The sequence below is a fragment of the Podarcis gaigeae genome (assembly GCF_964106915.1).
Source record: "Podarcis gaigeae genome assembly, chromosome: 10".
NCBI lineage: Eukaryota > Metazoa > Chordata > Lepidosauria > Squamata > Lacertidae > Podarcis > Podarcis gaigeae.
In genome coordinates this window covers 32125252-32137715 of record NC_139686.1, presented here as the reverse complement: position 1 = coordinate 32137715, position 12464 = coordinate 32125252, and the positions used below count along the sequence as shown (strand labels likewise).

At 40.2% G+C, this 12464-nt stretch overlaps 1 protein-coding gene across 4 annotated transcripts in view; it reads left to right on the top strand.

Annotated features, from left to right (window-relative positions):
- LOC310825326 (putative RNA-binding protein Luc7-like 2) overlaps positions 1–12464 on the top strand; it is a 30841-nt gene that overhangs the window by 4894 nt on the left and 13483 nt on the right. The window contains exons 1-3 of one of the 4 annotated variants that reach the window (XM_083698727.1): positions 129–531; positions 6063–6133; positions 7512–7606. In XM_083698727.1, coding sequence (XP_083554853.1) covers positions 6076–6133; positions 7512–7606 — 153 coding nt within the window. In that variant the 5' untranslated portion in view covers positions 129–531; positions 6063–6075. Of the gene's footprint in view, positions 1–9; positions 532–6062; positions 6134–6938; positions 6959–7511; positions 7607–12464 lie in introns of those variants that run through there. The other 3 variants (XM_083698726.1, XM_083698728.1, XM_083698729.1) reach the window with 3 other exon arrangements.

The window sequence follows — 12464 nt, the reverse complement described above, 5'->3', positions numbered from 1 at the left end:
GGCTACGGGTGTCGCCTCCAATCAGCTCAAGCGGCGACCCGAAGGCGAGACGGCAGGAGGCGAGAACGCCTGACGTCGCAGGCTCGACGAGCGCCTGGTTTAGCCAATCAGAGCGATACAAATAGTCGGGGAAGGCGGGAGCGCGCGCGCGCGCAAGGATGTCCGTTACTGCCAGGCTGCGCGCGCGCGCCTAGCGAGGCAGGCGAGAGAGGAGTGAGCGCGCGGGGGGGACTTGCGGCCCTCAGATACCGACGAGCACGAGGCGGTTATCCGCTTCCCTTTCCCGTAAGAAGAGGCGACGCTTCGGCTGCGCCGGCCTCGGAGGAGAAGAGCGTGCGAGAGAGAAGCGGTGCGCTTGAGCTCGCCCCTGGGCGAAGCGACCGCGGCGTCGGCTTCGACATCTTCTAGGCCGCTGTGGGCGGGGCTTATTCGGACTCGGCCGGCCCTGCCGGGTCCCGCGCGCTTTCAGGATGTCGGCACAGGCCCAAATGCGCGCGATGCTGGACCAGCTTATGGGCACCTCCCGGGACGGTAAGAATGATTGCCTGCCGGTCAGGCTCGGAGAGGGCGGGGGCGCGTCCCCCTCGGTCGCGGGGAAAGAGAGCAGAAGGAGCAGGAAAGGCCTACTGCGATGATTGGCAGGTCCTGCGCCGCGGATCCTTTCTCCTCCCCTTCATGGGCGGGGCTTAAAGGAGGGTGAGAGGCCCCCGCTCGGGAGCCGCCACTACGATTTGTAAGAGGGACGTGTGTATGCCGATGCGGATGTGCAGGGAGCGGGAGAGGGATGCATCCTACTGCGAAAAAGGGCGCCTCTTTGGTCTGCAACGCACGCAGGGGCAACGTTGGCAGTGAATTACTCAAAAGCATATGGGCTGCACTAGTTAATTATTAAATTCCCCGTGCCACTCTTCATTTTGGCTCATCAGTGAAACAGCAGTTCACCTTACTCTGACCCGGTTAGAGGGAGCATCAGGTCATTTCGGTCACTGTAACTGTCATATATGTTTTGCTTACTGGAGATCTGACCCAAACCAGCATTTCAAGTCAATCCTGTATAACTAACATTGCAGAGAAGCATTTTTAATAGAAATTTTAGGCATTGTCTGCCTCTGTTAAAAATTATGCATTTATGTATTTTATTATATATTGTATTTATATCCCACCTTTCCTTCCAAGGAGCTTAAGGTACCATACATGGTTCCCACCACCCTTTCCATTCATACAACAGCCCTGTGAGGTAGGTTAGTCTTTGAAACAGTGGCTGGCTCAAGGTAACCAAGTGAGCATTGTGGCTGAGTCAGGATTTGAACCCTGGTCTCTCAGGTCCTAGTCCAACTCTCTCCACAACACCACACTAGCTCTCCTGGGGAGTTCGTTTGTTTCTAGCTTTTTCCTTTTAATTTCACTTTGAAAAATCAATGGTACCTGAAATAAAACACCTTAGAAGTACATTCTTTGAAAAGGGGCTGTTGTGACCACATGTCTCATAGTAAAAGCAGCAGCAGGAGTAAGCAAATATTCTAGTGGCCTGTTCATAGATTTGAATAGAATTCAAAGCATTCATCCATTAGTGAGTTAATATCAGTCCTTACTGAAAAAGTTATTATTCCAGGCACACAATAGGTTATTGAGGAAGGAAAAATATTGAGCAGTGAATGTATTGCTATATTAAAAGTAGATATTGATACATATTCAGTCTTTTAAAGCTACTGTAATAAAGTGATTCAACAACTTGCATAGGCAGTTTGCCTAATCTAGGATTCTATGAGCCTTTCATACCGTTTCATCTAAATCAGCTATAATGTGTTTTGTCCTTGGGGAAATGATGATGAGCTTCTCCTGGCAGCCTTTTGAAGTGTGTATGCCCATATGAGCCCCTATGGGCATGGTGGGAAGGCTTTTGTGAGAAGTTAGTTTGTAAGAGCATCCCTACCAGTTTCAGAGTTGGCACACCAAGCAAGTCTTGGGCAAGAAGCAAGGCTGAGAGCTTTATTAATTTTTCAAATTTATATTTTTATAGCTTGGTTGCTTTTCCTATGCTTTTTCAATTTTTTTGTTTTGTTTGTTTAATGGAAAGCTGAGCTGTAAGCATTGTACAACTTAAGAACGATAATACAACAGAAATCCAATAAAACAGTACTAACAAAATATTAAAAATATAAAAACAAGAATTCAGGAAATTCACACAAATAAAATACAGGGTCTGAGATCATGGGCCAGGAAATGTCTGGGCAATGACATACAGTATGTTTTAACAAGTCGCCTGAAGCAATTGATTGTTGCTTCATGTATGGCAGAAGGCAGGTCATCCCATTGTACACGGACAATAACAATGTCACTAAACTGTGGACTTGGAGTTGGGATGCTAAGTGTGGAAATGAATATTTATGCTCTACACAAAAGTTCAGAGGTGGTTTCTTTTAGACGAAAATAAATTATGTTGTTACACTGTTGCTTGATCAGGTGAGAGAACTTTCTCATTTAAAATCTATGTGTTTTACTTTTTGTCTCTTTCAGAGCAGGGGATTTGTTCTTGGTCAACTTTCACACATGCTGGCTGTGTTTTTTATGCAGAAACTTTTTAAGGGCAATGGATACTGTTGAAGAGCTCTTACCATCAAAAAGTTCTTCCCAGTGCTTAGTCAGAATCTTCTTTCTTTTAACTTGAATCGATTGCCTTGGGTCCTAGCCTCCAGGGCAGGAGAAAACAAGCTTGCTCCCTCTTCCCTGTGACAGCCCTTTAGATATTTGAAGATGACTATTAAATCTCCTCTGTCGACTCTTTACCAGGCTAAACATACCCAACTCCTTCAGCAGTTCCTCATAATGCTTGGTTTCCAGATCCTTTATCATCTTGGTCGCCCTCCTCTACACACGTTGCAGCTTGTCAATGTCCTTAAATTGTGGTGCCCAGAACTGGACACAGTACTCCAGTTGTGGTCTGATTAAGGCAGAACAGAGTGATACTGTGACTTCCTTTGATTGGGACACTAGATTTCTGTTGATGCAGCCTAGAATAGCATTAGGTTTTTGTTATTGCATCACATGGTTGACTCAAGTTAGCCCCTAGATCCTTTGCACAAGTGTTACTGGCAAGCCAGTTGTCCTCTATATTATATTATATTGGTGCTGCTGGTTCTTCCTACCTAGGTGTAGAACCTTACATTTGTCCTTATTAAAATTCTTTTGTTTGTTTTGACCCAGTTCTCCAACCTGTTAGGGTCTTTTTGAATCCCGATTCTGTCTTAGGCGGCATTAGCTACCCCTCCCAATTTGATGTCATCTGCAAATTTTATGAGCCTCCTCTCAATTAATCAATTCAAGTCATTTATAAAGATGCAGGCCCAGGATAGAACCCTGCAGCATGCCACTTGCCACTTTTTCCCAACATGATGAGGTACTCTTCATGAGCACTCTTTTGGTTCAGTCAACCCATTACAAATCCACCTAACAGTAACTTCATCCAGCCCACATTTTACCAGCTTCTCTGCAAGAATATCATGGGGTGCTTTGGCAAAAAGTCTTACTGAAATCAAGATAACACTATGTCCACAGCGTTCTCCTGGTCCACCAAGCTTGTAACGCCATCAAGAAAGAAAATGGGACTTTTCTGGCATGACTTATTTTTGAGAAACCCATGCTGAGCCTCAGTAATCATAGCATCCTTTTCTAAGTGGTCACAGCCTGACTGTTTAATTGTCTGTTCCAGAACCTTTCCTGGTGTTGTCAAACTCACTGATCATTAGTTACCTGGGTCTTTTTTCTCCTTTTTAAGATGGGTACAACATTTGCCCGCCTCCAGTGTTCAGGGACCTCGCCTTCTTTCAAAAAGTTCACACAGATTATAGATAGAGGCTCTGTGATTACACCCACAAGCTCCTTTAGTATCCTTGGGTGCAGTTTGCCAGGCCCTGGAGATTTGAATTCATTTTAAAGTATCTAGGTGTTCCCTTACCACTTTTTTCCTATCTTGGGCAGCAGCTTCCTCCTTACATCATTAATTCTGGTATCACCAGGTTGGGCACTGCTTTCCTCTTGGGTGAAGACAGGCAAAGTAGATGTTGAACAGTTCTGCCTTTTCTTTGTCTTCTCCATGCAGAGAACCTACCTACTACTTGCTTATTCTTTCTCTTGTTTCAAACACAACCAAAGAATCATTATTATTATTAACCTTTCTTGCAAGCCTGAGCTCATTCTGAGCTTTGGCCTCCTGACCTTTTCACTGCAGATTTTGTCTACTAATGTATACCCTTTCTTCATTGTACATTTTCAGAAGGTTCATCCATGAAGGAAAAATTGGCACATTAAATGCAGAATGACATTTTGAATGGTGGCCATCAGGGTAAAACTCTTGGTGAACTGCTTAATTGCCATTCTGCATATTTGCTGCATAGCATTTTGAAGTTGCTTTGTTAAGCTACATTTTAAAGTTAACCTGTGTAATTGTCTCCTTCTATGGAGATGCTTATAACACTGTATCTACAGAATCCCAATAGTTACAATGCAGCACAGTAATACCTCCGAGAACATCCGCCTTGTCTAGTGTCCATTCCGGTGAATGTCCATTGCAAACCCGGAAGTACCGGAATGGGTTACTTCCGGGTTTGCCGCTCGTGCATGCGCAGAAGCGTAAACCGTTCCATGCGCAGACGCGGCGCTTTGCCCTGCGTCCTTTTTTGTTAGTGGCTGGGGCTCCGGAATGGATTCCGGTCGCAAAACAAGGTACAGCTGTACCGATTAAGCTTGTTCGTGAACTCTGAACTGTCTGTTTATTGCATTGTTTTATCAACTTGTAACTGATTAGCATCTCTGAACTATATAGGATCCCTTAAATGGAAGGGATTCCACTAATATTAGTATTGTATTTCTAGGAATGGAGGAGGAAATGTTATTGGTCAGTCTGAAAATAGTAATTATCAAAAAGTTGAGATGATTAAAAAATAATTGTGGATATCCTCTTAAGGTCATACTTGTTCAGATATTGAATATCCATAATAATACTGAATAGTTTAAAATGTAATCTGGAGAAGAAAATACACAAGGCATATTTAAAATGACTGTGTAACTTAGATATATTTACTATGGCCTAACCTGATTTAATACTTACATTGGTTATACTTAGAGTTGTAGTGAAAATGAAATCTGGTTTTTGCTTTTGGTATATGATGGCCCCCACTGAGTTAAGATCTGGTGGATTATGAATAATTTAATTTTTAGAGGGAGCTGAGTTTTACTATCCACGAAAGGTGTAATTTGTATATGTAACAGTTATCCTCACAGGATTTTCCTAAATGAGATGTTATATAATTAATTGCTTCCATCTCTACCAAGTAGTATATGGAAATATGGTTTGGGCCAGAGACCTTGGGAAAAAAGGAAGCTGCTGTTTCTAAAGATGAACTCAGGGTTTTGTGATCACATATATTCATTGCTACAATTGCAAGAATAAACCTCTTCATGAGAACGTTGTAACGTATAGCAGTAGATTAGTAGAAGATTATTCCTTTTCACTCCAAAATTACTAGGGGTGCTGGAGTACAGCAATCAGATTTCATCTAAAATTGTATTTTAAATAGCTGAGTAACATTCTGTTATTAGTTTGTTTAAATTTGGCAAGTCTGTCATTAAAGAGTTTACTCATATGTAATGATTTGCATTTTGATATAAGTTGCAGTAATGGGAAAAACTAGACTTTATTATGGAAGTAGTTATATTTACAAGCAAGTCTGGAAAAAAATATTTCAAATTCTAGGCATCAGAATCAGTGTTTTTGAGCCAACATCATATTATTTGCTTTCTGGGCAGTCTGGAGGAAAGAGGAGGGAATAAACAAAACATAGACACCTAGGAGTTAAAATATTTTTCCATTCATAGTTTATAGGAGGCTATTTTTCACTAAACTCCCTGAATAACAGGCTGACACATTGCTACCAGGCACAAAATTATTCAGGTTTCCCACCATTATTTACATTCAACATGTATTTCTAGATGCTGTAATAAAATGCTGGCAGAGTTTATTATATACAAACTGAACAATCTGGCCCCTTGTTTTATTTATAAAGGTTCAATGTATCTATGCCTGCCTACTTCATTCTGCAAGGGAGTGTCAGAAAGGCCCCGCATTCGCCGAGCCGTGAGTTATTGCTAACTTTTCAGATGTGTTAATTAATGTGGAACAACGACTTGTGTCTTTAAAAAGAGAAAGAGGGTAAAACATATCAGTTCCTCAAATCTTCTGCAGTAGCAGGCATGACTTAAAGACAGCTCTAAATTTTCATTAGTATAAAATGGTTAAATTTATAGACTTAGCTTCTGAAAACCTATTGTTGAACTACTTTGAAGCCATTCTAGTTTGTGAATTACTAATCTAATTATCCTCTTGATTTCTGAAACAAATGTTTAAGTGGAATAGAACCCATATGAAAATGCTGCATTTGAGTTCTGCATAGGGCAGATAGCTAAAACTGGAAAAACATACTGGAATTATTAAGTCTAGAATTTTGAGTGTAGAACCACTGCATAGATGCACTTAAAGTTGCCTATTTCAAGTTGATTGAAATAGGATAGTGATTACATTTATAATAGCAAGCTTCTCTATCCTCTGAGGTGAATAAGGTTGGGATGAAGTTGCAAACGTACCATTTTCCCAGCAGCTCTCCTCTGCTTCAGTAATTCACCAGTAGGTTTTCATTATACATAATTATAATTTAAGGGGTAAACTAAAAACAAACAAACACTTGAATAACTTGAGTTGTATAACTGCTGCTGCTTCTTTAAACTGGAAACACCTTTTGCGGGGACCTCGTATTCAAATCTGAAATAGTAAGTATTCCACTGTCCCTTTTCTTGAAGGAAAATAAATCAGTAGCCAGGTGTTGAGTTTTCCATTTAGACCTAATATTTCCAACCTTGTTCACAGATGTGATTGATTAGAGTTGCAATTGGACTTCAGTGTGTGGTAAGCAGGCTGACGTGTTTGTGTTTATAGAACTCTGTTTGTCATTAATGTAGATGCAGTGTGTTCAGCTTATGGGGTTTTAGCTGTTTTAAAATAATGCTGCTAGGGAGAATTTTATTTTTTCCAGTGTTCTAGGTTTATAAAAACTCTTCAGTATGTTTGAACCTGCCAAAGTAGGTTGCTGTGAATGATGTCTTGAAGAAATGGCTGCTGGCAACCAGTAGACACTCAATAAATGTATTGTAAATGCTTGTAAGGCTGTTCATACTAATGACAAGTGCTGTCCACATGAGCAGGAATAAAAATCTGTTGCTATGTACTTGCATTTTTGAGGCAGTTCTCATTCCATATAGTCCTGTTTTTAGCTTTCTTGCATTATTTGAGTATTGTGTGGTACATAAAATAATTACCACATGTAATTACCAAGGTTAAAATAGTATCAGTTCTTCAGATTCTAATTTTTTGTGTGTGTGAAATGAAGAACAAAAGTGAAACTACACTGGTTTTAGAACATTATGTGTCTAATCAGAAATGTCTGTTTAATGTGTTACAGGGGATACTACCCGCCAGCGAATCAAATTCAGTGATGACAGAGTGTGCAAAAGTCATCTTCTCAACTGCTGCCCTCATGATGTCCTCTCTGGAACAGTGCGTATTTTATTTTATTTTATACTTTGGAGATACATTTTCCTTTGCTGCAAAGATAGCATTAAGTATTAACCATACAGGTTTTAGCAATTTCAGGTCCCAGTTTGTCTGAAAATATGTAGAGGTGTCAGACCAGTGTATGGCATTTCTTGTTACTGATCTGCACACACATTTACATAAATTATGAGAATGATTAATTAAGATATTGTAGAAATGAAATCCCTATTGATGATTATGTCTTTTGAAATGATTGCAGCAGAAACTAATACAGTGTTGAATTTTCAATCAAAATATGTTATAAAACTGGAGGCAGAGCAAAATAACATCACCTCCCCACCCCAACCCCAGCAGAACTGTTCTCATGATGGTAAAATATTTTGATCTGCTGCCTCCTCTGGAATAGTAATTGATATGCTAGACCCAATTTATTTGCTTTCCTACATAATCTCTGCTTTCTTATCTTGCTGTACTGAAGTATTCGTGTTGCTACTTTGCCATGTTGTCACCTTTCCACTGTATTTGTAAAATATGAGTTTTACCATCTCTTTCCAGTTTCTGTCCAGATTTCCAAATATATTTTCCCTGTCAACAAGAAATGAATGCACTTTGTAATCATGCTTATGTCTAATTTTATCAGTTGGAAGTAGGATCATGATGTTGAATGAATCAAAGCAGCTTTTAATTATGAACCCTCTTAGGCATTGGTGCTTATACTCATTTGATCTTTCCTTACTCTGAATGAAAGAATTTTGCATGAGTGCCTAAATTGGAGGTGTCTGACTTTGTATTCTCGGAGCCTGCGTTGTTTTCCAGACAGCAATCTAGGGACATGCTTTGCGGATTGTTGGGTCCTGTAACAACATTGGTAGCATCTAACAATAAGGATTTCAGTTATGAAGCATGATTGGTCAGGCATAGCAAGAGCATTCACATTAAAATGTATATTGTCTTAAAATGTTTCTCTTTTTGCCTGTGGTATCACTTGTAAGAAACATAAACCATTCCATTTACCTGGGGCCAGATAAAATTACTTTAGCAACTAGATCCAGTCTGCAGACTACCACTTGGGGATCCCTGAACTAAATCAAGACCAATGCAAACCTAATTCCAAATTTCTCAGTTCAGTCTGAATCCTTGAGCTACAGGAAATATACATGCAGTACAAATTCTTTTTTGCTGCTGTTCTTCATCTTGAAAGGTGGACACAATGAATACTCTTTGATAAGCAGGGGTTCAAATAAAGCTTCTTTAAAAAAGAAAAGTTCATAAGATAGCTGAGTGATGTTATAGAACTCCTAAGAGGATGGAAAGAACAAATACTAATCAGAGAGTTGGAAGAGACCCCAAGGGTCATCTAGTCCAATCCCCAGCAATATAGGATATTTGATGCAAGCTATTAGAAATCTGTTAGAAACTTAGTTGCAAATTTAAGGTAGTGTCTCTTAAGCACTAGTTCCTTCATTGCTGCTTTATCGGGATCTAAACCTTAATTTCAGTTTGATAACTGATTAGATAAAAAGATAAAAGATCAAGAATCTTTGTCAGTGTGAATGTGCTTCTATCTTGATAATGAAATATTCACTTCTAAGCTACATTTTCCCACTCCCCTCATCACACACAAATTGATATTTAACATTGAGTTGCCAGTGATCTTTTAGGATCATTTTTACTTTATAACATACTTTAGACTGCAGATCTGGGGCATAATTGAGTCTCTCATCCTAGAATTCACTGCACATAAAAACCTATATGTATAGGAGAAAGGTTCTAGTATAGCCTGACTTGCTGCCTTTTTATGTAGGGGACATTTTTTCCTTGTGAGGGTGGATCTGAGAAAATATAATAAGGTGACTGTTAGGACCACAGAGTGGGATGGGGACACAAGAAAAGGGTAAGAGAGGAAGAAAAATGAAGAAAAACCAGAGGAACTTGCTTCTCCCACCACACAGTAAGTAGCCCAGTTGAGAAGGGGAAAGAGAATATTCCTGTTTGTTTGTTTGTTTTATTTGGAAGATTTTTAACCCACTGTTCATTAAAGATAATTCCAGAGTAGGATTTAAAAACTACTGAATGCTGCCTCAGACTCTTTAGTGGTCAGCCAAGCTCTGATGTTAAAAGCTCTTTTTCCCCTCATGTTTGTCTAAAGGCCAAAATAGGTATGGTTTGTTAAAACATTAGTTGCCTTAGATAGGCACACCTTCAGAGTCCCAACAACCTCCCAGCATCCCAGTTCTGTGGCAAGTACTGTACTCCACAAGGCAAACAAGAAAAGCAAATCTGATGGCATAGGAGCAAATGGTGTTTGAGTAAGGAAAAGAGTGACATTGAATTTTTATTTACATTTCAAAGATTTTATCATTTTATATCCTTCATTATCAGATAATCTAGGAGCAACATATATTTCTCCTGTGGTCCTTCCCCATTTCCTCCCACCTATGTTGTAGGCTTTTTTGTCTAACGGTATTAAAGTAAGGGTACTCTACTGCATGTCATTTCAACCAGAGAACTACAAATGTTTCAGTTGACTTCAGGACAGCTGAAAATCTGTAGTTGCTCCAGTACTGTCCCTCCCACAGCTTGGAGAAAGGGCAAGATCTTACCTCCAACATAATGCTGGCTTTTAAAGGCTCAAAGTGCCTCAAAAGCACTGCATGATAGCAGGAACAAAACACCATCACCCACACATTTCAGTGAGGCAGGTGGGGGCTGATCCCTGTTGTACTGTGCTTTGGAAGCATTTGCAGTGTCTGACTTCAGGGACAATCTCCTCTCAAACTTGCAGGAGAGGGCTCCATACAGTAGGATAATTTGTAGACCTTCCCACCCCATATTAATCACCTTATCTACAATAATTGACCTTCTAATGCTGGCCTTGGATTTACAGAACTGAAAGTTCTGGTCACATACAGGACCTTTAATATTTCTTCTTATAGTGACAGTCTCCATGCATCCTGGAAAACACCCCATGTGACACAAGGGGCTGCTGCTAGATGGTAAAATTGATTTCTTTCTGTCCCCCATGCATACATCATAGTACCTTATGCTTATGCTTATATGGATCCAAACCTGATGGTACCTTGGTTTAAGAACAGTCTGGTTTAAGAATGATTTGGTTTACAAACTCCGCAAAACTGGAAATAGTGTCTTGGTTTGAGAACTTTACCTCGGTCTAAGAACAGAATCCGAATGGTGGAAGGTCACCGGCAGCGGGAGGCCTCATTAGGGAAAGCTCACCTTGGTTTAAGAACAGTTTTGGTTTAAGAACGGACTTCCGGAACAGATTAAGTTCGTAAACCGAGGTACCACTGTGTTTAACTTTTCAAAAGTGAACTTAAGCCAAACAAAGTCAATAGAACTGGTAGCAATATATATTAGTCTGAATTGAACAAAATTGAAATGTATGTTGCAGCTGAGCAGAATCAAACTACGTAGTGCAGCGTTTTGACTCCAGTTCCCCAAACCCTAAAGAAAATCCATGACAATTAAACAGTCCTAAATGTTTGCTGTGTGGACTCAGCCTATATGTCCTAGCCCCCTCTTTAAGGTTTTTATACTAATATACTGTAACTGTAACTGAATGTCTAGTACTGTCTAGTTATGGCTGCAGAGCTGAAATACTATATAAGTCATTGCATAGGAAAAAGAAAGGTAGATTTTAAGGGCTATACTGGTAGCTAAACTTCCACTGTTGGAAAAATAGGAATGTTTCTAAAGATAATGGATGATGGTCAACATAAGTCACATTCAGTACACCTACTGAAAGCACTATGACTCCATTTATTTTACTGACTCTACTCCGAGTCTGACTTAGTTGGATATCACCCACTGAATGAGATTATACACACATCTCTAAGAGTAAGTCTCAATGAATTCAGTGGGGCTTCTCAGTAGGCATGTATAGGATCACATAGCTTCCTTGAATATGAGGGGAAAGCAGTGCTCTTCTCTGCATATCAGGGATGGGGAACCATTTCTAGCTCAAAGGGTGCCTTCCATTCCAGCGGCAGTGTGGCAGTGGTGGGTGGGGTGAGAGGCAAAAGTAGACAAAGCAACAAGTATAAATTACCTTTGTACATTAGGCTAGTTTTTACATACATCCTACAGGCAAGCAAAAAGCAAACATCCTAGCCATGTGAAAACACTGACGGAGGGTGCAAAGTAGAGCCAGCAAGGAAGCATGTCCTAGGGAGAGATTTGAAGTTCCCCATCACTACTGTTTTTTAATGTCAGGAGGTTATGTTGTTTGCCCAACCACTATTTGTATAAGCAAGAAAAGAGGCTCGCTCACTCTCTCTCTCTCTCTCTCTATATATATACACACACACACACATATCTCTTTGACTTACATATACTGGCCTGGCTTACATTTTACATGGCCAGCATTAAAATAAAAATTTGGCTTCCACTTGCGGTTTTTGGGAGGGATACAAACCCAGAGGCCCACGTTCTCATGTAACAGTTGTCCTGCTACAAACTGCTTTAAACTGTCCTGCTTTAAACTGCTGCTGGCTTTTGTTTTTGAAATTGGATTGTTTTATTGTTATTTTTTAATTGCATTGTGGTTTTAATTAGAATTTGTAACCTCCTGCCATCAAATTAAGCAAGAGGCATTATCACAAGGAGACATTCCAGCAAAGCAAAGTAGTTGAGAAAGGGGCACAGCAGGGTCATATGTGGTGTAGCCTAGCGAGAGCCCTGGAGGGGCATATTTGTACACATCACCCAGCCTGAGGTTTTCCACACCAGGTGTACACACACCTTTTGTCTCTTAATTTGCATCTGCTAATTTATCAGGAAAAAATATACAAGGATAGGTGGGGAAATGTACTTAGGATTTTCTACTTTTAAAATATTATTA